The sequence below is a fragment of the Dromiciops gliroides genome, chromosome 3 (assembly GCF_019393635.1).
Source record: "Dromiciops gliroides isolate mDroGli1 chromosome 3, mDroGli1.pri, whole genome shotgun sequence".
Lineage (NCBI taxonomy): Eukaryota > Metazoa > Chordata > Mammalia > Microbiotheria > Microbiotheriidae > Dromiciops > Dromiciops gliroides.
This window is the reverse complement of record NC_057863.1, coordinates 609,706,975-609,734,855: the sequence shown is the minus strand read 5'-3', so window position 1 is coordinate 609,734,855 and position 27,881 is coordinate 609,706,975. Positions and strand designations below refer to the sequence as shown.

The 27,881-nt window shown below is 43.1% G+C and overlaps 1 protein-coding gene across 1 annotated transcript; it reads left to right on the top strand.

Moving 5' to 3' along the window:
* LOC122748143 (probable small intestine urate exporter) lies at positions 1–27,636 on the top strand. Its single transcript, XM_043993839.1, is given in 13 exon segments — positions 1–264; positions 10,011–10,156; positions 13,848–14,055; positions 16,672–16,756; positions 16,759–16,904; positions 19,860–19,947; positions 20,746–20,832; positions 22,535–22,653; positions 23,191–23,367; positions 24,859–24,991; positions 25,359–25,533; positions 26,457–26,547; positions 27,176–27,636. Coding segments are annotated over 13 exon segments (1,848 nt in total). The 3' UTR covers positions 27,305–27,636.
* Positions 27,637–27,881: the final 245 nt, after the last annotated feature.

Genomic DNA, 27,881 nt, shown 5'->3' with positions numbered 1-27,881 from the left:
ATGACCCTCGCTGACCAGCTCCTGCCAGTCCAGAGTCAGGTGAGGACAAAGGTCCCCAATCGCTTCTCTCTTGGCCCCGGCCAGGGCTGGACTGTTTATCCTGGAATCTTTAGCCAGATGCTGATGGAGCAGGAGGAGGAAGAGAAGGAGGGAGGGGGAGGGGGGCTGCCTCTGGCTGAGCTACTGAAATGCCCAGAGCTCACCCCGGGAGCCCAGGAAGGGGGCTGTGGGAGCTATGTCAGGGGCTTGGAGTCCACTCCTAGTGTAAATAAGGGCATGGGGGAGGGAAGAGGGGTCAGAGGAAAGGGGAACCAAGCAGTGTTGCTCTCTGAGAGCTCATTGAGTGAGCTCAATGTCAAATGTCTGAGCTGGGCCGACCCTTAGAACATAGAAAGTCAGGGATGGGAGGGAAGGTTAGAACATAGAATGTGAGAGCTAAAAGGAAACAGAACACAGAATGTCAGCGCTGGGAGAGCCCTTAGAAAGAACCCAGAATGTCAGAGCTGGGAGGGCACTTAGAACCCAGAATGTCAGAGCTGGGAGGGAAGCTTAGAACATAGAATGTGAGAGCTGGAAGGGAACTTAGAACCCAGAATGTCAGAGCTGGGAGGGAAGCTGTGGTAAAAAAAAATGAAAGTTTTTTAACAGTCAGTTAGGATAACTGAAAGACTCCAGTTTTTTGAAGAACCACCCTTTCGGGGAGGAGACCAATGGCATGAGCTATGCACGTGCGCCTGCTGCGCACGTCAGACTGCCTGCTACGCACTAGACTTCCGGGGTGCAAGCTTAAAAGGCAAGGAGAGAACGGAAGTGGAGTTTTTTCCTGCTCTGCTGGTCTCCTGACTTCGCTGCACAGGCTGATGCTGATGAGAGTTCGACTGGGCCCGGCTCACTGGGCAGCAGCACGCACTTGACACAGTCTCCCTCTCCCCAAAGGTGGCCTTCAGTTTTTGGTGAGTTTTATATGGAATATAGACTAAGCTTAGACTTAAGACGATTTGTATTGTGTTTCTACTTTCCTATCCTTCTAATCAACATCACCTTGTGACTACCATACAATAAAAGCTCTAACTAGAAAACCAGAAGCTTCTTCCATTTACTAGTCTGGGAGATAAATTAAGGGAAGGTTAAAGAGGGGAGATTTATGATCTAATATCCAATTTTAAATCTCACAGTTTGGAGACCCTGAAGGGCCCTTAAGGACCCTCCCACCCTCCCTAGTTTGGCCACAAGCCAGCTAATTCGGTGGATTTTCCAAATACCCCCCCTCCCACGGACTTTCCCTTTGTCTAATCTCCCTTAAAGACTTTAAGCCTCTAAAAGCCTTGTTTAAAAAAAAAAAGCCAGTCCAGTTTAAATATGATCGAATATGTCATTTTCCCTTTGGTTTTTTCAGTTTTTTGCATTGGAACATGTTGGGGTACCATACTGTCCAAATTTAGACATCTAGTTTACTCGGTATTCCTTCATTGTGTTATCGGTCTCCTCCTCACTCACACAGCAAAATCTTTTTGGTATAATGGTATGAGTATAACTGTCTCCACTGAAAATGTGTTTAATATTAGTAGGAATTTTATGCCTGCAGTTGAAATAAATTGTAATACCATACTCACGATAGTTCACATGATTATAACTCTCATTATGGGTATTATAATGGTTGTAATGTGGAAAGAGATTAAAGGTAGACCACATGGCGAGAGAGACACTAAGATAGCTCCCCCTACTGGAGGTAACCCAGTTACAGAAATAGATATTGGCCAGTCTTTAGAATCAAATCAGCTGAAACTACCCCCCCTGCAGGAAGCTATAGAACATAGTAAAAAGGGAGTACCAATTCAGGTTAGAAAATATGACCCCTTTAAACCAGGTGACTTGAGCTCATGGAAATCAATCATCCCTAGTTTTGAGAAACATCCAAACGTTGTAATTTCACAGTTAAGGACTATATTTAATACATATCAACCCACTTGGGCTGATGTTACTTGCCTTATGGAAACTTTACTGTCCCCAACTGAGATTACAGATATAGTCTCAGCAGGAAATGCCCTTGTTGCGAAGGGTCAGGCCGTTATGGCATGGCCTCTAAAGGATCCAGAGTGGAATTATAATAACGACAGGGATTTCCAAAGATTAAAAAACGCTAGGGAAACACTTCTGAAGGGAATGGAATTATGCTCTAGAAAACCCGAAAACTGGACGAAATTTATGAGCACATTTCAGGAGGCTAATGAAAGACCAAGCAGATTTTACGATAGGCTTTGTGAGACCGCCAGGCAATACACCAGATTAGATCCAATTGATTCAAAAGATTCTTATATTATTCTCAACATGTTTATTTGTAATTCACTACCAGAAGTACGCAAATATTTTCTGACCCAATGTCCAGATTGGAGGAGCTTAACAGCTGATAGACTTAAGGAACTTGCAAATTATGTCTTTGACTCACGTGAGACAGGTCCAGATCACCCCAAACAGAGCATTCTGGCACCGGTGATTCCTAGTCAGCCATGTGAACACCAGAACAAGGGCACTAAGGTGTGTTGTTACTGTCATAAGGAGGGGCATGAATTGAGAGAATGTAGGACTTGGGGAAGAAATTCTAATTCTAATTACAGGCGAAATCAAAATAGAAATAGATCTTTTCGGAGGAATACAGAAAGGCAGTACCAGAATAATGGTAACCAAGGTCCCTCTCAGAGGAGGGCACAGGATTGACGGGGTCTTGGGGAGGAACGGAATATAGATAATGAAAGCCATATATTCCCAGATCCAGATTTTTTGAATGCCCTTGTACCAGTCCATTCACCTCCCCAGAGTAAAGAACCATATGTTACCCTAAAAGTGGGGGAGACTTATTATGATTGTCTGCTAGACACAGGAGCCTCTAAATCAGTATTAGTAAGCAAACCAGATGCTGGGTGTAGACCTGTAGGATTTTTGAATGTAGTAGGAGTCTCAGGAAAGAGCCAGAGAGTGGCAAAATTGAATCCTCGCATGGTATCTATGGGGTTAGGGTTAGGGCCTCTTAGATGCCCTGAAACTGCCTTCTTCCCTAGCCTTTATACATTGCCCTGCCCACATAGGGAATAGTGATCCTGTTTCAAAGGGAAATGCACGAGCCGATTCTGCAGTCAAGCTTGCTGCATTAGAAGCTCCTGAACATATATTTAACCTTTCACCTTCTGAGGATATTCCTTTCAACCTAACCTATGATGATTCTGAAGTAGAAAAGTGGAAAAATAAATTTAAGGTGAAACAGATCAGCGGCGTCTGGGTGTCTCCAGAAGGTAAGCCACTTTTTCCCCGTAAATTCTACCACCAGGCATGCCTCTCTGTTCACAGAAAAGGCCATTTTGGTACACAAGGCATTGTAGACTCTATTAAGAGAAACTGGATAGCACCAGGTGTGACTAACACAGCATCTCGAATCTGCTCGGGCTGCTCCACATGTTAATCTTATAATCAGTATGCTTTTAAGGCCAAAGCTTATGGAGGGCGTCCTCTAGCATATACACCTTTTGAGCACTTACAAATTGATTATATTACTATGCCAAAAGCAGGACATTATAAATTTTGCCTTGTTATAGTTGATCAGCTCACTCGGTGGGTGGAGTCATTTCCCAGCCACAGCTGCCTTTGTTGCCAAAATTCTTCTTAAAGAGATAGTACCTCGTTTTGGCCCACCAGCCCGCATCGATTCTGACAAAGGCACACATTTCACTGATTCGATTTTATCCCAAATCTACTCTTTCTTGGGAGTGACTCCAAAATTCCACACGCCCTACCATCCACAAAGTTCAGGCCAAGTTGAACGTATGAATAAAGAGCTTAAGAGTATGATTGGCAAATTATGTACTGAAACCCATTTGAAATGGCCTGATGTTCTACCATTGGCATTATTCTGATATAGTGGGAAAATGGGGTACAGGTTGGGGTTGGGGTTCTTGGGAATTCCTCTTTAAAGAATTACACCCTCTTGCACACAAAACATAGTTAGAACAAGGTGATAGTTTATTTAGGAGCAAGGGAAGGGAAGGGTGGGGGAAGGGAAACCATGAAAGAAATCCTTAGACTTTTCATGGGGAGATTTGGCATAAAGCACATGGCTCAGAGGTACCAAATCTCCTCGAACAGGAGACCGGAAGGTACTTTTATAGGGGACTGATGGGGGTGGCCCATCTGCCCGTGAAAAGTTCCTTTAGTGAGAGAGGACCATCCCCCACTGGTGGTAGCTGGGGGAATTGGGTGAGCAGTGGAGGACCATCCCCCACTGGTAGTGACTAAAGGAATTGGGTGAGGGGTGGCTATGGATCCCTCTTCAGGACACAAAGGCCGAAGCCACACCCAAACTTATCTCCCCAGGATAAGGGAGACCGGAATGAAGGGTAGGAATCCCAAGCTAGCTCAGTCTGATTTGGTTCCTCTAGGCGTTATCTGTCCTCTGGTTTAGTTTCTCAAGGAGAAGATTCCTCGGTGTGCCCCAGAGAAATTCTGGGGTGCTCTGCGCCCCATGACAATTCTATCTACGAAGTAGACCAAGAGGAGAACTTCATATATCTCCTTATGAAATGCTTTTTGGTCACCCTCCTATCCAAGCTAAAACTTTTTCCCCAGTTTATACATCACTGGTGGGAGGTGATACTTCTGTTGCCTCCTATATACAGGAATTACAAACCAGGCTACATGAACTCCATGAGGCAGGAGCCGTGGTCCAGGCAGGCCCATTAGACTTTTCATTGCATAACCTCAACCCAGGAGATAAAATATATGTAAAGAATTTTCAGAGAACCAGTGGAACCCAACCTGCCTGGGAAGGACCTTTTCAGGTATTATTGACAACTCCTACTGCCATTAAGATTGGTGAAAAAGACTCTAGGATTCATTTCTCTCATGTAAAGCCTGCACCATTCATAGGTGAAGAGTTTTCAGAAAGACATGGTCCACATGGTCCACCCCCATCAGTCCTCTATAAAAGTACCTTCCAGTCTCCTGTTTGAGGAGATTTGGTACCTCTGAGCCATGTGCTTTTTGCCAAATCTCCCCATGAAAAGTCCAAGGATTTCTTTCATGGTTTCCCTCCCCCCACCCTTCCCTTCCCTTGTTCCTCAATAAACTATCACCTTATTCTAACTAAGTTTTGCGTGCAAGAGGGTGTAATTCTTTAAAGAGGAATTCCCAAGAACCCCAACCCGTACCCCATTTCCCATTAAGATTGGTGAAAAAGACTCTTGGATTCATTTCTCTCATGTAAAGCCTGCACCATTCATAGGTGAAGAGATTTCAGATAGCCCTGAGGTAGACGCTAAAGAGCTAAAAACCCTAACGATAGCAACTGTTAAAGAGCAAAGAGAGTTCAGAGGAAATAGGCAGTTCCCATTTGATAATCCCACTGATCAGTTAAAATGCTTTGGGACTCGGTCTTTGTAAAGTATCAGGAGATGGAAATTGTCTTTTTAGGGCTTTAGCAGACCACCTAGAAGGTCACGGTAGAAATCATCTCAGACATAGACAAGAAGCTGCTTCTTACATGATTAACCATAGACAAGAGTTTGAGTCTTTTAGAGTAAATGACTCCCCTTTTGAAGAATATGTTGACGAATTAAAGAAATTTGGAAAGTGGGGAGGAAATGATACAATTTTGGCATTTGCTAAACAGCATCAGCTGAATGTGGTAGTTCATCAGTTAAATCAGCCCTTATTGAAAATCAGTGGCATAGACAAAACTGATGCTAGAGAACTCCACATTTTCTACCATAAAGAACATTATGACAGCATTAGAAAGATCAATGACAATTCAGAAACCCCTGCCACTTTGGCATGCAGAGAATTGGGGAACCAGTTAAAACAATGTGACATACCCCAAACTCTAGCAGCTTAAATACCTTAAAATTTAACAAGCATTTCCTTCTACAGGCAAAAGCACTGAAGCACATGGCCTAGTTTTCTGGCCCACCTCAATTTCTCCCACCCTTTCCCTACCCTATACCTATTTTTTTTAATCCTTTTTGGTTTTGTTTTTGTTTTTTTGTTTTGACTTTTGAAAGGCACTGAAAAGACCTGGAATTCACCACACCTTTAAGAGCACAAAAGGGTGCTTAGCGAATCTTTTGCTTTTTAGTTTTGGTTTTGGTTTTGCTTTTTTTTTTGACTTTTGTTTCTTTTGCTTTTCTTTAAAACCCGATTTTGTAAACTAAGTGACTTTTCAAATATGTATATGCTGTGGGTGAGGCCATCAGGCCTCAGAAGCTACCAGAATTCTTTTTTTTTACTCTTTCTTTTTGAGAGAACCATGAGTTCTAATGAGTTGTATTTTTTCTTCTCTTTTCTCTTTTATGTTGTTGTTTAACTAAAAAAAGACCAGAAAGGGTTATTGAACCCTATTGCTTGATACCTCACTGAAAACATTGAATATTGAATCTTGCTAATTGAAGTCTTATTTCTTTTTGATAAATTAATCACCACTTTAAGTATCTGTTACTGTTATACTAGAGAATTCATGTATAAGATGATGTGGTTTACTTTCTAAAAGAAGATTATGTAATAATGTCTAATATAATCAGCTATTTACATTCATTTATTTATATGTCATTATACTCTGGATATGGTTTGGAATTATTGTATATATCACTAATATATTCTCAGTTATGCAGCATAGCACGCATTTTTACCATCATACTGTCTTTGGTGAAATTAATATGAGATTTTGGAAGTATGGAAACTTATCATTTCAGAGACTAACTTGCTGTGAACTCTGATGCAGGCCCTGATGCAACAAAAGGAGAGACAGGTATACGTAAGTCCATGGTTTGCTTATGATGGTGGCTATGTAGAACACAATTACTAGGCACAGTCCAGTATTCATCCTCTCTCCCTCCTAATTTAACCTAATTTAACTGAACTTATTTATCTTTTTATCTCACTCAGTTGAACTCACCTGTGGCCTAGCATGATCACTGGCTGTCTCAGAACCATGAGATATGGTATGATAACTTTTCCATAACATTTTCAGGTGTCATGAACACATACTAAATTTGGCTTTGATCCAGACACATGGTGGTAAAAAGTGTTACTGATTGCATAACTACCTCAACCCTCTATTAGAAGTCTAAGGACATAAAGGAGGGAATGTAATGGAATTTATTAATTTGATTATTAACAATGCTATGCTAAGGTTTAGTAAAAATACAGCAATTCAAACAGTTAAAGAAGAGAATCCAGCTTTCCAGACCAGAGTCCAGAATCCAGTTTCCTCCTGATGACATCTTACCACTTCAAGAAGACAAGAGAACTCAGAGACTTTATATGAACTGTTTTGCTTTATTAGTTTTTACTATCTCCTTTCTGTTATAATATATACTATCTGTAACATATACTCTCTGTATAGGCTCTCCCTTTGCAAGACTAATGTCAAAGCGTCGGTTCATGAGGACAAAAAAAATCGCCCCTCTGGACAAAACTTTCCTCTCTTCCTTTTCTATATTGTTATTCACATATTATTAGTTAGCAATAGTTATTATATTCTTTTTACTGTTCCATCAAGGAAACATTCCGTTTCTTGAGGAAGCAAAGGGGGGAAATGTGGTAAAAAAAAAAAATGAAAGTTTTTTAACAGTCAGTTAGGATAACTGAAAGACGCCAATTTTTTGAAGGACCACCCTTTCGGGGAGGTTAGCAGCAGCACACGCTTGACAGTCTCTCTCTCCCCAAAGGTGGCCTTCAGTTTTTGGTGAGTTTTATATGGAATATAGACTAAGCTTAGACTTAAGATGATTTGTATTGTGTTTCTACTTTCCTATACTTCTAATCAACATCACCTTGTGACTACCATACAATAAAAGCTCTAACTAGAAAACCAGAAGCTTCTTCCATTTACTAGTCTGGGAGATAAATTAAGGGAAAGGTTAAAGAGGGGAGATTTATGATCTAATATCCAATTTTAAATCTCACAAAGCTTAGAACATAGAATGTGTGACAAGCCAGGCAGGCTGAGAAGAAGCCCAATCACCCCCTGGGCCACGCTGTAGCACAAACGGTGTGTCCGGGAAGCAGTACTACACTTTAAGGAGTAAAAAGCCAAGAAACAGTAAGCCAGGATGAGTAGGCAGAGAAAACAGAAGACCATCGAAAACTTCTTTGGGGAAAAGATAGACCACAATACATCCTCAGAAGAAGAAGAAAATAATAGGGTCAAAGCTTCCAAGAAAAATATGAACTGGTCTCAGGCCATGGAAGCTCTCAAAAGGGATTTTGAAGAGAAAGTAGGAGAGATAGAACGAAGATGTAGAGAAAGAGAAGAAGGAATGGAAAGAGAAATGAGAGCAATGCAGGAGAGTCATGAGAAAAAAAGTCAATAGTTTGAAAAGCCAAATGGAAACAGGAGATTAAAAAAACTGTCTGCTGAAAATAATTGCCTAAGAATTAGGATTGAACAAATGGAAACTAGTGAGCTTATGAGAAACCAAGACACAGTAAAGCAAATCCAATTGAATGAAAAAATAGAGGGCAATGTGAAATATCTCCTTGGAAAAACAGCTGACCTAGAAAATAAATCTAGGAGAGATAATTTGAAAATCATTGGACTACCTGAAAACCATGACCAGAACATAGAATGTGAGAGCTGGAAGGAAACTTAGAACCCAGTATGTCAGAGCTGGGATGGCCGTTAGAACCCAGAATGTCAGAGATGGGAGGGCCCTTAGAAGATAAAAGGACAGCGGTTACAGAGATCTTAGAACAGAATGTCAGAATTGGTAGAACCTTTAGAACATAATGCTAGAATAGAAATCCTTGTTGAATTAAATCAAACATTTGTTGTGGTTGTTCAGTCATATCCATCTCTTCATGTCCCCATTTGGGGTTTTCTTGGCAAAGATAAGAAATGGTTTACCATTTCCTTCTCCAGCTCATTTTACAGATGAGGAAACTAAAGCAAACAGAGTAAGGTAACTTGTCCAGACTCATACAGCTAGTAAGTGTCTGATTTGAACTCGTCTTCCTGACTCCAGACCCAGCGTTCTATCTACTTCACCATCAGGCTGCCCAAATTGAACATAGAATGTTAAAAATCAAATAGGCCAGGCAGCTAGGCGGCGCAGTGGATAAAGCGCCGGCCCTAGATTCAGGAGGACCTGAATTCAAATCCAGCCTCAGACACTTGATACTTACTAGCTGTGTAACCCTGGGCAAGTTACTTAACCCTCATTGCCCCGCCAAAAAAAAAGGCCTCATATGTAGAATATCAAAGCTAGGAAAAACCTTAGAACGGAAAATGTTAGAGCTAGAAAAGTCATTTGGTCTAGCCTTCTGATATTCTTTCACACATAATATTTGAAGTCTGATCATTCACATAAAAATGGCACTGCTTGGCCCATAGTACAAACTTAATAAATGTATTCATTCATTCATCCATCCATTCATTTATTCATTCATCTCAAAGACTTTGGACACAGTTCATGCTGTGAGGACTCTCCTGTCTCTACAGGTAGCTTGCTGGTGCAGTAGATACTACAGTGCCTAGCATGAGTGGACTCGGGAAGGCCTGAGTTCACATCCTCTCTTAGAGGCTGACTAGCTCAATGACCCTGAACAAATCACATCACCTTTCCTAGCTTCAGCTTCCTTATTTTTTTAAACAAGGGAGATGGACTGGATAATCTCTAGTGTCTTATGCTTCTTGGAATAGGAAACCTTGAGGGACTTGAGAGTTAACGATAAACAATTGTAGTCTCTTTGTTGAGCACTCCTCTGTGTGTGTGTATAGGGAGAGGGGATTAAGACTTGCCAAAAAAACCTAAAAGACATATACTTGCCAAACAACTTGGAGAAAAATTGTATAGTAATATGGAGGATGGGGTCCACTAAGCATCAGGAAATGGGTGGGAATCTGATTTATTCCAGCTAGGTTTGGGGGTATGTGTGTGTGTATTTAAATTATCATTGGCTCAGCCACACGATTTGGACAGAAACCTTTTTCCTTGGCCCAGCTGTAACCCTCTCTTGTGGATGCCAAGAAGACAAGCTATCCCCAGAAAGACGAAGTGCCCAAGGGGACAAGAAGATGTGTCAAACTCAGCATGGAGGATAACAGTTCAGCCCCTGAGATCCATGGAGAAAGTACCTGTCCCCTCCTTGATGAGCAGCCCCCCAGAAATAAATTAATGATAACAACAACATAATAATAATAACAGTAATGGCAGCCAAAACTTAGTACTTCCAGGTTTACAAAGCACCTTTGTATCCATTACCTTACTGAAGATAACCCTGGGAAGTGGGTGTTATTATTATCCTCATTTTTTACTGATGAGGAAACTGAGTCTGAAAGAGATGAAATGACTAGCCCAGCGGGAAACAGCTAGTTGACTCCATGTCCCACATCCCAGGACCACATAGCCACCATTCAGGTAGGTCCTTGTTCTCTCTTCCCATCACTCCTCTCAGTATCTGTAGCAAAAGAAAACATGAAGGGCTTTGGACTTTAGGAAGGAAAGATGCTAATTATACCCATATGAAAATTCCAGAGCCAGAGGAGACCTTAGGACATCAACTGTCAAATCTTGAAGGGACTTTATTCTGTGGAATATTATAGCATGACAGGACCTTAAGACAACCTGGTTTTAAGCCCTCTCTCTGAGGTGTAGTGGCTGTGGGTCCCTGGACAAGCCATTTCAATCTCACTACCCACAAGGCCTTCTACTCAATCACTCCTTTAATGACCACTATATGCCAGGCACCGTACTGGCTTCTGGGAATATAAAGACAAAATGAAATACTTTGAGAGTGTATAAGTCAGATTTCCGGGCGGAGCCAAAATGGCGGAGGAAAGGCAGTAAGCGCTTGCTCCCCAAAAGCCCAAATAATGCCATAGGACAATTCCTAAAGCAGCAAACCCCACAAAAGAACGGGCTGAGATAATTTTCCAGCCAAAGACAGCTTAGAAGGAGGGGGGCTGCTGAGAGTATATAAGTCAAAGATTCTCTTTCCTCTCTGGGCATTCCTTTATCAGTGACATCACAGATCCTGATCAGAAAATAAACAAAAACATAGAATGTGAGGCTCGAGAAGGAACTTTAGACTATATAACCCTAGGACACTGAATGTTAGGATGGGAAGGGAACATGGAAACATAAAATAGCCTTAGAAGCCCCCCCTTTTTATAGAGGAAAAAAATAATGCCCTTCTGAGAGAGGCCTCACCGCAGGTTACTGCTTACTGATAAATTGATTTATAAATTATACTTACAATATAAATTAAAATGTCTTGTTTGTTGTTCAATCATGACTATATTATCAACCCACAGAAACTGACTGCCTGTTCTATAGCTTCTTATGCTCTGGGATTTTCTGCTTGTGTTATACTGAGCTGAATTCTCAAGGAAGGCAGCTCATAAAAGAGATGCTGAGACAGCTAATGAACAAATTTAGATGGAATAATGCCAGTTCATCAAAGCAGCAGTGAGGCCACAGAAGGGGAGAAGTGGGAAGGATGCAAATTCCCGAAGTCCCAATGAGTCGGCAAATTCTGCCCAGGCAGGTAAACTCCTTAAGTGGGTTCTTGAGTCAAACAAGGTTCTAAGTGCTCAGGATTTTATTAGTTTCTGGGTTGCTGATCCCTCCACTTGCAAATAGCCATGGTCCTGACTAAGGATCAAGTCTGGCATATTCTCCCTCTCCTCTTAGAAAGGCTCAAAAGTTCCAGGATATCCTCAGTCCCTGCTGGGCTCCACTTCCACCATCCTTCAGCCCATCTTTCCAGCTGAGAAAAATTACATTCCCCTTGCCAATAAAGACACCTGGGAAATAGGGATAAAGGGCAGTATGAATAAAGAATATTGTCATCATCTGGACAGTGCTACCTGTTAGCAGATCATATGCCCCTATTACATTTTAAAGCCCCACTGGGCTAAGTTGAATATGGAAAGTGGGCAAGGGAAAGCAGGATGAGGTCAAAGGGAAAGAGCTAAGAGCAGAGGAGAGATCTGGAAGAAGGATAAAGGAGGAAGGAAGTGACAAGTGCTGGATTGAGTCATGAGCATTGGATTCCAGCCTTGTGTCTGGGCCTCACCAGCTGTGATACTTTGGTCAAGGTGTTCTTCCTCTCTAAAGCTCAGTTTCCTCAGCTGTAAAATGCACATGACAGGGGCAGCTAGGTGACGCAGTGGATAGAGCACTGGCCCTGGAGTCAGGAGGACCTGAGTTCAAATCCGGCCTCAGACACTTAACACTTACTGGCTGTGTGACCCTGGGCAAGTCACTTAACCCCAATTGCCTCACCAAAAAAAAACACCAAAAAAAAAAAAATGCACATGACAAATGATCCCAACCCTGCCTTCTTCACGGGGCTTTTGAGGCTCAAACTAAAAAAAATAATGATACAAGAAAAGATAGAATGTATTTCATGTACTTTGAACCTAGTGAACTGTAACCATGAAGGGCTATGTAAAGGTGGGTTGTTATTCTGAATTAATTACCAAGACTTCTCTAATACTTTGATGGCTGTGTGATAATTGTTAATAATTTATTATTAAGCAGTAGCTCACATTCACAGCAAGGTAATTTAAATATAATTCCTACTACTAGTGGTGGTAATAAATATTCATAGGCAAGTCTCTAAGACTATAACTCATGTTGTTGTTCAGTCATTTTTCAGTCGTGTCTGACTCCCCATGACCCCTTTTGGGGTTTTGGGGGCAAAGATACTAAAGTGATTTGCCATTTCCTTCTCTATCTCATTTTACAGATGAGGAAACTGAGGCAAATGGGGTTAAGTGACTTGCCCAGGGTCACAGAGCAAGTAAGTGTCTGAGGCTGGATTTGAACTCCTGAAGATAAGTTTTCCTGACTCCAGGTCTAGCACATTATGTATTATGACGCCCCCTAGCTGCCTTATAACTATAGATGAGTTGTAATGTGCATCACTGGAAGGAAGTGTTTTCCACACTGGTAATTCTATATAGAGATGAAATCACAGGTCCAAACCAAAAAGCTTTACTCACTTGCTTTTCTCCTGGGGGACAGTTTTCAGAGCTTTGACAAGGTCCCTGTTTTTGTTAGTCAACAAACATTTATCCAGTGTTTACTCTGCTAGTTAATATGCTAAGAATTGCGGCAAAAGCACTCCCTGCCTTCAAGGAGCTCATATTCTAATGGGAGAGACAATATATATTTTACTATCTATATTTACGTCTGTCTCTATGTCTCTGTCTCTGTCATCTCTGTCTATATCTATATCTATCTCTGACTATGACTATATCTGTATTCATATCCATACATGTAATATTCATAGAGCATAAGGGGCAGCTAGGTGGCTCAGTGGATAGAACACAGACCTGGAGTCAGGAAGAACTGAGTTCAAACCTGGCCTCAGACACTTACTAGCTTTGTGACTAGGGCAAGTCACTTGACCCCCCCTAGTTGCCTCAGTTCCTCATCTGTAAAATGGAGACAGTCTGGAGAAGAAAATGGTAAGCCACTCCAATATCTTTGTCAAGAAAACCCTATGGATGAAGTGTATGGAGTCACATAGAGTCAGACATAACTGAACAACAACGTGTGTGTCTATTGATCATCTATCTATATATATAGAGAGAGTAAATGGGAAGTAATCTGAAAGAGGAAGACATTAAGCTGGGGGGAGCTAGGGGGCCGAGGTGAATCATGGGACATAGCCAGTGCAAAGGCATGCAGATAGGAAACGGAGAGTCCTTGTCCAGGAATCGCACATGGACTGGCTAGGGTGCCTGGACCATTGAGTGCATGGAGGAGAGCCAGGTGTGAGAAGACTGAAAGGAGGGGCTGGGTTGTGAAGAGGAGAAAGGGCACCTGACTCCTTGCCTGGTTTTGTCCTCCAGGGCCACAACTCTGCTCTGTTTGCTGGGGCCTGGCTCTCATCCTGCACGTCTCCTTATTCGTTACCTACTCCCAGCGAGTGGACCTAAGCATCGCCATCATTGCCATGGTGAACAGCACGGGCCAGGAGACAGTTCTCAATGTCTCTGCAGATGTGTGTCCTTCACCTTCTCCTGTTCCCCAAAACACATCACAGCACAGAGAGGTCAAGGTAGGCAACTCTTTCAGGGGATGGCAGGGAGTGGCCTGGGATGGGCCCACATCATTAATTCCCCCCAAAAAAACCTTTTGGTGCAGTTTTATGGGTTTATTTTAAAAATTATTTTATTTTTCTCAATTACTTGTAAAAACAATTTTAACATTTCTCTCTTTAAAATTAGGAATTCCAAATTTTCTCTCTCCCTCCTTCCCCTCCCCACTCCTTAAGAAGGCAAACAATTTGCTATAGATTACAAACATGTAGCCATCACAAAACATTTCCATATGAGTCATGTTACAAGAGGAAACAGATGAGAAAAATAAAGTGTTTAAAAAGTATGCCTTGGGGGCAGCTAGGTGGTGCAGTGGATAAAGTACCGGCCCTGGATTCAGGAGGACCTGAGTTCAAATCTGGCCTCAAATACTTGACACTTACTAGCTGTGTGACCCTGGGCAAGTATCTTAACCCTCATTGCCCGCAAAAAAAAAAAAAAAGGAAAGAAAGAAAGAAAGAAGTAAAGAAAAAAAGAAATTATATTTAAAAAGTATGCCTTAGGGGCAGCTTAGGTGGTACAATGGTCCCACCAAAAAAAAAATGTAATTGGGAAAAGGAGCTGTAGCAGAAAATGGCAAATCACTCCAGTATCTTTGCCAAGGAAACCCCAAGTGGTGTCACAACAAGTCAGACAAGACTGAAAAATGACTAAAGAACCATCACTTTATTTAAATACAGACAGTCAAACAGAACACTCAAGTCATGGTGTGTAACATTTGTTGATTTCCAAGGCTTAACTGGAAATTGAACATTTGGCTTCTGTGAACCTGTTCAAGCTGGCTCCAGCACAGATAACAGCTTACCAAGGGCAGGGACCATGCCATTTTTCATCTTTGGGCCCCCGATGCCCAGCACATTCCTTTCCACATTGTAGGTGCTGAATAAATGTTTGTTGGATTGGGTTGAATTATTAATGAGAACATCAGGCTGCAGATGGGATTCCTCAGACCATCACAATGGGCTCAAGGCATTTCATGTTAGAGAGTGGGGTTCTAAGGCAGATCATCAAAGGTAGCTCAGTCCAGAGCTCCCCAGCGGGTTCCTGGATCCCTAAGGGACACCCAGGGTTTGTCGGCTGTATAGAGAGCCTTGGACAAGGTTTGGGCTGGAGGGCTGCCTTTGACACTAGCTATATAGACTTGGAGACTGGCTGGGGATTGGTGGTATGAAAGGAAGACTGGATTGGGAGTTAAGGGCAGTGGAGCAAAGTAGAAAAATAAGGGACTAGAGGCAGCTAGGTGGAGCAGTGGATAAAGCACTGGCCTTGGATTCAGGAGGACCTGAGTTCAAATCCAGCCTCAGACACTTGACACTTACTAGCTGTGTGACCCTGGGCAAGTCATTTAACCCTCATTGCCCTGCCAATAAATAAATAAATGAATGGATGAATAAATAGATAAATAAGGGGGCTGGCCAATGTGGTCCCTAAACTTCCTTCCAGCTCTAATCTTACATCGGGGGCAACTAGGTGACACAGTGGATAAAGCACTGGCTCTGGAATCAGGAGGACCTGAGTTCAAATCTCCCCTCAGACACTTGACACTTACTAGCTGTGTGACCCTGGGCAAGTCACTTAACCCTTATTGCCCCACCAAAAAAAAAAGTTTAAAATTATTTTCACGTGTAATTGAGAAAAAGTATTATTCAAGAATCAAATAGTGGATTGAATTTTTGATGTGGAACCAGCAAGATTTGGGTTTGAATCCTACTGCCCATGCTTATTAACTGTGCCTCCCTGAGGAAACTGCTTAACCTTTCTGAGCCTCAGTTTTCTCAGCTGGGAAATGGGAATAATAATAGCGCCTACCTCTCAGGGTTGTTATAAGGATCAGGTGGGATAACATATAGCACTTTGAAAGCCTAACAGCATTATATAAATGCCAGCTATGGTTATTATAATTATTAATAATTAAAATAAGAACAGACATAAAGTGCTTTGGGAAACCATAAATTGTCACAGAAATGCCATGTATCATTATCTAAATTCTATTCTATTATACATTAATTATATAATATTATTATACTATAGTAGGCACTTAATGTGTATTTATTGATTAGACTATATTAAGCATTGATTATGTATTATACTGTCTTATACTTTTATCATATTTGTATTACATATTAATTATACTATATTATGCATTAATCATACAATATTTATGTTGTTTAGTTGTTTCAGTCGTGTCTGACTCTCCATGACCCCATTTAAGGGTTTTCCTGACAAAGATATTGGAGTGTTTGCCATTTCCTTCTCCAGTTCATTTTACAGATAAGGAAACTAAGGCAATTAGGGTGAAGTGACTTGCCCAGGGTCACACAGCTAGTAAATGTCTGAGGCCAGATTTGAACTCATAGAGATAAGTCTTCCTGGTTCCATGCCCAGGGCTCCATGTGCTATGGCGCCCCCTAGCTGTCCCTTATACAGTATTAAACATTTATTGTACTATATCATTATGATACTATATTATGCACTGATTACACAATACTAGTATGCTCTATTATATATATTTTATATCATACCATTCTGTATCTCCTCTACTCCCCCAGTCATTTGACCCATGTCCGATCTTCCAGGCCCCTGTCTACAACTGGACCCCTGAAACTTGTGGATTCCTCTTGAGTTCTTTTTCCTACGGCTACCTCATCACACAGATCCCTGGAGGTACCTCACAGGAATTGTAGGCTGGAAGCCTGTGCTAGGCACTGGGATGCTCCTTTCCTCCATCCTCGGCCTCCTCCTACCCTCAGTGGCAGAGCTTGGTGTGGTTTATCTGGCCCTCATCCAGGCTTTGTAAGGCTTCTCTCAGGTAAGCACTGCACTGGTTTCATCATACAAAGAAAGAACTCAGAGCTAGAAGTCGGGAGACTGACTTTGTGTCAAATCCCGTCTCTTGGATTTCTCCACTCGGAAATCCAGTTTCTTTTTGTATAAAATGGTGAATAATAGCTACCTTTCCTATAAGCATTAACATTTGCAAGGAGCTTTATAAATACTATCTCATTTGATTCTCACAACAACCCTGTGAAATCAATACCATGATTATCCCCATTTTACTGATGGGGAAACTGAGGCTCAGAGAGGTTAGATGACTTGCCCAGGGTTGCACAGCTAGTAAGTTGTCTGAGATGGAATTAGAATTTGGGTCTTCCACACTTCAAGTCCAACTTTTTATCCTATAAGTCACCTAGTTTTTTTTGTTTTTTGTTTTTTTGTTTTTTTAGTGAGGCAATGGGGGTTAAGTGACTTGCCCAGGGTCACACAGCTAGTAAGTGTTAAGTGTCTGAGGCCGGATTCGAACCCAGGTCCTCCTGACTCCAGGGCCAGTGCTCTATCCACTGCGCCACCTAGCTGCCCCAGTCACCTAGTTTTAAAGGGTTGTTTTTTGTTTTTTTTTTTAATGAGGAAAGTATTTTGTTATCTTAAAGCCCTATGTGAACGTTAGCTATTAGTAGTAGGAGTTTAGGATCAAAGATCTCATGCCAGAAGGGACCTTGGAGGCCAGCTAGGCAAGCCCCCCTCATTTTCCAAATGAGAAAAGTGAGGCCCAAGGAAGTTAAGTGACCTCCCCAAGTCATACAGATTCAACCAGAGGTTGAATTTGAACCCAGGTCTTCCAATTTTAGAACCACTGCTTTTTCTAATATACCACAGCAGTAGCAGTAGGTCATAATTGCTTCTGTCGTTTTCATTGTCTCCTGCATGGACTCGTTCAGTATGTGAGCACGTCCTATCCATGACTCTTTACAGCTTCAGTGTCTTCATGCCCCATTTCTACTTCTTCCATCCACAAACAGGGGCAGGAGATGTGGGGAGACCACCCTAGAAACACTGACCAAAGTCATCCATTTCACATCTATTGTCTGCCTTCCCTCCATTTACCTCTATTGGACTTCTCATTACTGTCTGCTTTAGCTAGGTCTCCCTCTGAACCATCTATAGGCTTATTATCATTACATCTCCAGACCTCAGTTTCCCCATCTGTCAAGTGAAGGGATTGGAATAGCCATTGACTAGAATATTATATTATAATGCTAGCTAGATAAGCCCTCTTTGTATGATAATACAATAATAAGAAGCAACTTGTGGGAAATTTGACTGGAATTTGAAGGAAGGCAGCATTTAAGATGATGGAGAGGGAATGATATGGACAAAACAAATTCCATACTCCAGAAGGAATCTGGAGTAGAGGTGACCTGGTAATGATGCCAATGTTAATGATAATGATAAATATGGCAGACAATTCCTCTCTGGGACTTCTCCCTGGACTATTGATGGGATCAAATGAGAAAATGTGTATAAAAGTGCTTTGTAATCACCAAGAGAGTGTTAAGCATTAATAACAATAACAACAACAATAATAACTAATATGTTTATAGTATTTTAAGGTTTTTGAATGCTTCAAAACATTATAATATGTATCACATGCCATAATACACATTATTGTATTTAAATAACCAATAGAGGTAGATGCTATTATTATTCCTATTTTACAGATGAGGAAACTAAGGCACACACAGGGGTTAAATGACTTGCCCAAGGAACAGAACTAGTATAGTAGTAGTGGTGATGGTGGTAGTAGTGGTGGTGGTGGTGGTGGTAGTAGTAGTAGCAGCAGCAGTAGCATTTATATATGCTTTAAGGTTTGAAAAGCGCTTTACATGTGTTATCTCATTTAACTATGATTATTGTTATCATTATCATCATCACCATTTTATAGATGAGGAAACTGAGGTAGATAGAGGTTAAGTGACTTACCCAGAGTCATACAGTTTGTAAATATCTGAGGCAAGATTTGAACTCGGGGTCTTCTTGATTCTAAGTCCAATCCTCTACTTACTATGCCATATAATAATAGTATTATTACTACTACACAGGGTGTTAAGGGCTAAATATCATATTGGACACGGAAGAAACCTTGTCCCTTCTTATTGATCTTATTGGAACTAAATAGATTCTTTTTTTTTTTTTTTAGTGAGGCAATTGGGGTTAAGTGACTTGCCCAGGGTCACACAGCTAGTAAGTGTTAAGTGTCTGAGGCCGGATTTGAACTCAGGCCCTCTTGACTCCAGGGCCGGTGCTCTATCCACTGCACCACCTAGCTGCCCCCTAAATAGATTCTTGATGTTGGATTGTACCATTTTGTTTTTCTTCACTTCCTTCCTTATCCATGAATGGAAGTAGAGGAGACCCAGTAGAGATGGCCAAAGCTGGAAGTGCACATGGTGGGGTGGGAGGAGCGCTGGGTTGGGAGCCAGGAGCCCTAGATTTTCATCCCCGTGTGACTGGGCAGGTCTCTTCCCCCTCTGCGATTCAGTTTCCTCATTTGTACAGGGGCTGGACTAGACTGTCTATGGTTTCTTCCAGTTCTAACATTCTGTGTTCTAAGGTTTCTTTCAGCTCTAACATATTGTACTTTAACATTCTCTGCTGTAAGGTCCCCCTAGCTCTGACATTCTCTGCTTGTAAACTTCTTTCTGACTCTTTTAAACAAGCTTTGGAGACATAAAACGCAGCACGCCAGCAGTGGGAAGATGCTTTTCCTTCTTTGGACTTCTCTAAGATGATAAGTTGCAAGCAAGGCCATCAGGAAAGGTCATTTCCTCACCCAGGAATTCTGTGTGATCATGAAACCACAGGTCCCGTCCCCATCCCTGTCATTCTCCTTCTCCAGGCCTGCCCTCTCCCCCAAATACAGAAAATGCAGGACTGAATTGTCACCTTTGCAGTGGGAATGACCAGGTTGCTTTGCCTTCCGTGACAGGGTGTGATATTCCCAGCCTATTACACTCTCTGGACAAAGTGGGCCCCACCTCAGGAACTCACCTGCCTCGTGAATTTTTCAGATGCTGGTAAGAACGGGCTGGCTCTGGGTTACTTCTCATAAACCTGCCTCATGTGCCCCAGTCCCTTGACCTGCAGCTCCCTGGTGGGCCTCACTCACTGACTCCAGGGATATGTTTTATAAGAGCCTGTTGCTCCCCACCCTCAGAAGACATCAAGGCTGTCCCTCCATATGACCATGCCCTGTGAAAAGTTTATCTTCAGAACCACCACCCCCAGCACAACAACCTCCTTCTCAAGGGTTCCATGCTCTGTGTTCCAGCCGAGATGGGCAGTAAGGAGGCTTAGCCTCCTTCTGCAGACCTCCATCTTCCCAACTGCAAAATAAGAGAGTTGGACTGTATGCTCTCAGAGGTCCTGGACAGTCATGTGCTTGTTATGTTCTAGGGTCCCTCCCAGCATCACTCTGATGCTTGATGTCCTAGAGCACAGGGAACTTTCCAGTTCTAATGTCTACATTGTAAAGGTCCTTCAAACTCTGATACATGCATACTTGCATGCATATATACATGAACACATACATATATATTTTTAGAGTCCCTCTCAGCTCTGACATTCTAGGTTCTAAGGGCCCTCCCAGCTCTGACACTCAAGTGTTCTAAGGGCCCTCCCAGCTCTGACATTCTGTGTTCTAAGGGCCTTCCCAGCTTTGACACTGTGTGTTCTTTGCCGGCCCTCCCAGCTCTGACATTCTGTGTTCTAAGGGCCTTCCCAGCTTTGACACTGTGTGTTCTTTGCCCACCCCCCAGCTCTGACATCCTGTGTTCTAAGGGCCCTCCCAGCTCTGATTCTATATTCTTTCCCAGGCTCCACACCAGGGACTTTCTTCACCCTGATGGTGGGAGGCATCACCTGCCAGACCCTGGGGTGGCCCACCTTCTTCTACATCTTCGGTAAGTCATCAACCAGGCATTTCTGTGGGTACCTTGTCAGGTACAAAGAACCTCTTTCGGGGGCAGCTAGGTGGCACAGTGGATAGAGCACCGGCCCTGGAGTCAGGAGTACCTGAGTTCAAATCCAGCCTTGGACACTTAACACTTACTGGCTGTGTGACCCTGGGCAAGTTACTTAACCCCAATTGCCTCACTTAAAAAAAAAAAAAAGCAAAGAACCTCTTTCCCTTCCCCTCCCAGTAGCCAAAGCTGAAGCCAACAGATACCAAAGGGCATCCAAAGCAAACGTGAGGAGAAAAAGATGCATTTCATGGTTATGTTCAGTGCAGCTGAATAGTCTCGAATTCATCAGCCCAGCTTGTAGATATGAATGAGACCCCGTTAGGTCCCTGGGGAGAAAGGAGCATCTTTTTCGGGGAGGGCTGTAATAACAGAGAGAAGACCAAGAGAGCTGAATCTGGATTCAAATAACAGGCTCAGGTGCCCCTAGAGGGGACTTCAGCCAGCATTTTGCAGATGAGGAAACTGGGGCCCACAGACGTCAAGTGAATTGCTTAGGGCCAATCAGAAAATACATATCAGAGCCAGGAATTGCCTCCAAGTGTCCTAAGTCTGACAGTTGGCCCTGTACCATGATGCCTCTATGACCCATGAACAAATTGTTCTTCTCTCTGCTGAGCCCACATTAAAAATTCTGAGCCTCAACCTTCCAATTTGGTAACTAATATAATAGTATAGGAAGTTGAATTAAGGTTTAGCAAATCTAGGTTTTTATCTGGGCCTCTTCTACTTCCTAGCTGTGTGACCTTGGGCAAATCTCTTAACCTCTCTGGGCTTTTATATAAATAGGGATTAGAATATTTGTATCACAAAGAGATCAAAGAAAAGGGAAAAGAACCAATGACACAAAAATATTTATAGCAGCTTTTTTTGTGGTGGTAAAGAAAATGAAGTTCGGGGGATGCCCATCAGTTGGGGACTGGCTGAACAAGTTGAAGCATATGATTGTGATGGAATACCATTGTGCTCAAAGAAATGGTTTTAGAAAAATGTGGGAAGTCTTACATGAACTGATGCAAAGTGAAGTGAGCAGAATCAGGAGAACATTGTACACAATAACAGGCAATATTGTACAATGATCAGCTGTGAAAGGCTTAGTTATTTTCAGCCATGCAATAATACAAGAGAATTCTGAAGGCCTTATGATGAAAAAATGCTTTGTCTAAAAGACTATTTTAAAGAGAACACACAGGGGCAGCTAGGTGGCACAGTGGATAGAGCACCAGCCCTGGATTCAGGAAGACCTTAGTTCAAGTATGGCTTCAGACACTTGACACTTACTAGCTGTGTGACCCTAGGCAAGTCACTTAACCTCAGTTGCCTCACAAAAAAAAAAAAGAAAGAAAGACAACAACTATAGCTTGCCTTCCCAAGGGGTGGGGGAAGGGTAAGATGAGGGATAGAATTTGGAACTCAAACATTTTTTTAAATGAATATTATAATTTTTAAAAAATGTAATTGGGAAATATTTAGCAAAATAAATAAAAATATATCAATTCATTAAGAAAAAAGACTATCTGCCCTGCCTCCCTCCAGGGGTTGTGGTAAGGCCTAGATAAATAAAGGAAAGTCCTCTGAGGAATGTGGCAATTTTTATCCTGGGAGGTAGTTCTCATTCCTTATTCTTGTCTCTACTCACTAGGAGGTGTCAGCTGTGCCTGGTGCCTGCTTTGGTTCTTCCTGGTGTTTGAAGATCCCGAGAGTCATCCTTACATCAGCACCACAGAGAAGGACTACATCACATCGGCTTCAACCCAGAGGGTAAGAGGGGTGCCTTTTCCCAGCCTTGCTATGACCTGAACTTGGAAATGGGGTCAGAGACTCCTCCAATAAAGGCCTCCCTTTAAAAAAGGAAAAAGCCATGATCTCATTGGAATAAAATAAAATACGATTAAAGAAAAAAAAATCTGTGATCTCATTTGATCCCAACCACAAAACCACGAAGTAGGTGGTGTGAGCATTATTATCCATTCCCTTTTCTTTTTTTTTTGTTTTTGGTGAGGCAATTGGGGTTAAGTGACTTGCCCAGGGTCACACAGCTAGTAAGTGTTAAGTGTCTGAGGCTGGATTTGAACTCAGGTCCTCCTGACACCAGGGCCAGTACTCTATCCACTGCACCACCTAGCTGCCCCCCATCCCCTTTTCACAGAGGGAAAAACTGAAACTCAGGCGAAGCAATTAGCCCAAGATCACATCATTATCCAGTGAGAGAGCCAGATTTAAACCTGAGTCTTCAAACTTCTAAGTCTGGTGTTCTTGAGCATTCTGTTGTTTTACTAATAGAATTTCTCCTCCTAGGGCTCCTGCCACAGCTGGTCACTGCCTCTCCTCTCCATGCTGAAATGCGGGCCACCGTGGGCCATTTCAGTCACCTCTTTCTGTTGTGACTGGCTCTTCTACACACAGCTGACCCTGCTTCCTGTGTACTTGAACCACATCCTTCACCTGGACACCAGAGAGATGAGTTTTGCCATGGTCCTCCATGCCCCTACCTTTGCTGGGGCATCATCAGCTAAGTTCCCATCATCAAAGGAGAGAAGGAGGTACCTTGAACCAATTTATCACCCAACACTCTCACTGTTAAGAGCTAAACAAACTGGGGAACCTGTATCTAGCTTCACACAAACTTCTGCCTTTCCTGCTTTCTTCTTTGCTCTTTTTCCCTCCTCTCTTCTTCCTCCCTCAATACCTCCCAAGGTAGAGAACCAAGGTTCTTAGACTGTTCAGGGTTTTCTGTCACTTCCTTTGTGTTGTTGGGCAATTTGATCCTTTGGATAAGTGACCTTGGGCAAGTCACTTTAGCACTCACTTTTCTCACTTGTAAACAAAGAGGCATGGATTAGATGATCTCTAAGACCCTCCCATCTCTGATATTCTAAGCTTCCTTCCAGTCCTGACATTCTAGGTTCTAAATCACCTAGCTCTAACTTCTCTGTTCTAAGATCTTTTCTGACTCTATCATGCTCTGTTGTAAGATTCTTCCCAGCTTGACATTCTGGGTTCTAAGATCTCTTCTGGCCCTTATGTTCTAAGTTTTAAGTCTCCTAGCTTTGACTTCTACATTCTAAAGTTTCTTTCAACTCTGACATTCTGTATTCTTTTTTTTTTTTTAAGTGAGGCAATTGGGGTTAAGTGACTTGCCCACGGTCACACAGCTAGTAAGTGTTAAGTGTCTGAGGCTGGATTTGAACTCAGGTACTCCTGACTCCAGGGCCGGTGCTCTATCCACTGCACCACCTAGCTGCCCCTGACATTCTGTATTCTAAGATATTTTTCTAGCTCTCATGTTCTAGGTTCGAAGTCCCCCAGCTCTGACTTCTGTGTTCTAAGATCCCTCCAATCTCTGACATTCTATGTTCTAAGGTCCCTTCCAGCTTTACCATGCTCTCTTCTAAGGCTCTTCCAAGCTCTAACATTCTGTGTCCTTTGGGACATCCCAGATCTGACATTCTGGGTGCTAAGATCTCTTCTGGTTCTGATGTTTTAGGTTCTAAGTCTTCCAGTTTTAACTTCTCTGTTCTAAGGTCCATCCCATCTCTGACATTCTATGTTCTAAGGTCCCTTCCAGCTCTCTTATGCTCTGTTCTAAGATTCTCCCCATATCTGACGTTCTGTACTCTAAAGTTCCTCTGCCTTCTGACCCTTTGGCTCCAGGTGTGAGTACCTTACTGTGGTAGCTTCCAACGGGAATTTGAAAGTGGTGCTTAGAAAGGATATTGCTCAATCCAAAGAAATGGCTCATTAATAACTGGATTGAGACATCAGCAGAAAAGCTGCTTCACCTGGGGATGCCTCTTAACTTTCTCTTTTCTGTCACAATCTCTGTTCTTCTCTCTTACCTTCTCCTCCTTTATTGCCCTTTCTCATCTTCATTCTATTGCTCTTCCTTTCCTCTCTTTTCCCCTCTACCCAAGATCCCCCAGGTCCTGATTGCAAGGGGCCTTTGGGCCCTGGGTTGTTCCTTAGAGTGGCTTCCTGAGTGCCCCTCCATACATTGGAAACTGGCTGGGTCACATAGGCACAGGGCTCCTGGGAGACTTCTTGGTAGCCAAGAGCCTGCTCCAGCTGCCTACAACAAGGAAACTCTTCACAGCTCTAGGTAAGAATGGACCTGATGCCTCTGTGACCTTGGCCAAGTCACTAGATGCCTCTGGGTCCCCATCCCTTCTTCCATCCCCTACTGAGCCGTGTGGGTCAGTCCATCTGGACACTTTCAGCTAGGCCCTGGACACATGATGTACCTGTTTAAAAGTGAGGCCTGGGTGGAGTGTGTAGGAGCCAGCACAAGTCCTATACTTGCTTTCAACAAGTATTTGTGGAATGGATGAGTGAAGGAAAAGAGGCTTAGCTGGGAAAGAAGAGCACTGGAAATTAACAGAGAATGGGGGTGGTGGGGGACATGCGGGAGGAGAAGGAGGAAGGAAGAGCTTCCAGGTGAATCAAGAGATGAGGGGGAAGAGGCAGAGGAAATGCTGTCCCTTGTCTTTCCCAACGAATGCTGTGCCCAGCAGCGCTGGTGCTCAGGGTCTCCTACATCGGCTGCAATTACATCTCTGCTGTCATCCTGTTCACTCTCTCAATGACCCTCATCAGCATGACTGGTGCAGGATTTGCCATGAATCTCCTGGATGTGGCCCCGAGGTCAGTCTCTGCCTCCTTTTTTCTGAATGGTATCTTCCTACTCTTTTCTACACTTGGGCCCCTGCCAGGTGTCACAAAAAGGGTCAAGGATTCCTAACAAATTGAATGTTGTTCAGTTAGTCAGTCAATAAGCATTCTACTATGTGCCAGGCAGGATAGTTAGGTGGCAGGATGGATAGAATTCCGGACCTGGAGTCAGGAAGACCTGAGTTCAAATATGGCCCCAGACACTTGCTAGCTGTGTGACCTTGGGCAAGTCACTTCACCCTGTTTGCCTCAGTTTCCTTATCTGTAAAATGAATTAGAGAAGGAAATGGCAAACCAGTCCGGTATCTTTGCCGAGAAAACCCCAAAGGGGGTCACGAAGAGTTGGATGCAACTGAAATGACTGAACACTAACAACATGTGGCAGGCACTGTGATAAGCACTGGAGATACAAAAAATGGGGGGAAAAAGACATTCTGTGCCCTTGAGGATCTCCTAATCTAATGGTTCCAATGGGCCATCAAAGTTTCCTCCCAAGGGGTCTGCTCCATCTCTCAGTGCCAATCCCTCCACACCAAACTGCTTCTCCTATTAGACTAAGCTCTATGAAGGCAGGAACCTTCTTTGTTCTCACCCACAGGGCTTGGCTCACATAGAGAATCATTGAAAAATTGTTGAATTGGGCAGCTAGGTGGCTCAGTGGAAAAAGCACTGGCTTTGGATTCAGGAGGACCTGAGTTCAAATTCAGCCTCAGACACTTGACACATACTAGCTGTGTGACCCTGGGCAAGTCACTTAACCCCAATTACCTAAAAAAGAAAGAAAGAAAGGGAGGGAGGGAGAAAGGAAGGAAGAAAGAAGAAAAAGAAAAGTTGTTGAATGAAAGAAGGAAGGAACACTTTTTGGCCTCTGCTGCTCTCTTTTTCCCTTAACTCAGGTATGCAGGCTTTCTATGTGGAGTCATTAACACACTGAGCAGTCTCTCAGGAATGGCGGCACCCACTGTGGCTGGATTCCTCAGCAGTCGGGTAACTGCAGAACGAATAGCCCTCTCACAGCAACCCCAGAGGGGCACAACAGATATCATTCCCATTTTATCCATGGAGAAACTGAGGTGCAAATGCTCCAGCCTGAAGCCGATGGTCCTAGAGCCCTTCCCCCAATAGTATGTTCCAATATTCTATGTCTAAGAGGTGCTCCAAAAGGGAAAAGAGGGAACAGGCATTTATTAAGTGCCTACTATGTACCAGGGGGCAGCTGGTGGTGTAGTAGATAGAGAAATGGCCCTGAAATTGGGAAGACCTGAGTTCAAATCTGACCTCAGACACTTACTAGCTGTGAGACTCTGGGCAAGTCACTTAACCCCTCAAACATTCAGGGCCATCTCTAGTCATCCTGATGTATATCTTGCCACCGGACCCAGATGGCTCTGGAGGAGAGAATGAGTCCTCATTGATCTCCTTCCTAAATCCACTATTTCTCCTTTCAGCCCCTCCCACAAGTTTCCAGCTCTCTCCATTTTAACCTGGGTTGGGTCACCTTCCTTGCACAGGACCTCACGGGCACCCAGCTTGGGTGCCAAGATTCCATTCTCCATCTCTTGGGCCCAGCCCCCTGTGGTTTCATGGACCTGACTTCCCTGTTTTGTATTCACAGGACACCCTGTCTGGTTGGAGGCATGTCTTCATCTTGTCAGGAGCCATTAACCTATTTGGGGTGATCTTCTACCTCATCTTTGGCCGAGCAGATACCCAGGACTGGGCTAGAGTAGACAGCACCCCATGAGGATGGGAGCCTCCCACCCAGCCAGTCGCTGTGAGGGAAGAGAAAGAGAGTAAAGAGACTTGGATGCGTAATCAATGTTTGTGGATTGATTGATTGCTAAGGCAACTGCAACTGACTTGGTGTGGAACATTGGCCAAGTTACTTCCTTCCTCTCCCATCTGTAAAACAAGAGGATAGGTACATTCCTCCTCCAGCTATATGAGAGGGAGAGTGAAGATGTGGGATGTCACACATTGCAGTCGGGCATGATCCTGGGCAGTAAAATCTGCTTGACTGTTCCTTTTTGTTTTCAGGGAGGCTTCAAGGCAGAGGGGAGGATATTAGGGAATGACTGGTGGGAAAACAAAAATATCAATAAAACTTTTTTTCTAAAAAAAAAAGCAAGAAGGCTGGACCAGCTGCTCCCTGACATGCCTTTGAGCTTTAAAAGCCAGTTGTTCTAAGGGCCCTCCCAGCCCTGACATTCTCTGTTCTAAGGCCCTTCCCAGCTCTGACATCAGTATTCTAAATCCCCTCTAAGCTCTGACATCCTATGTTCTAAAAGCTTTTCCTATCCTGATATCCTGTGTTCTAAGGG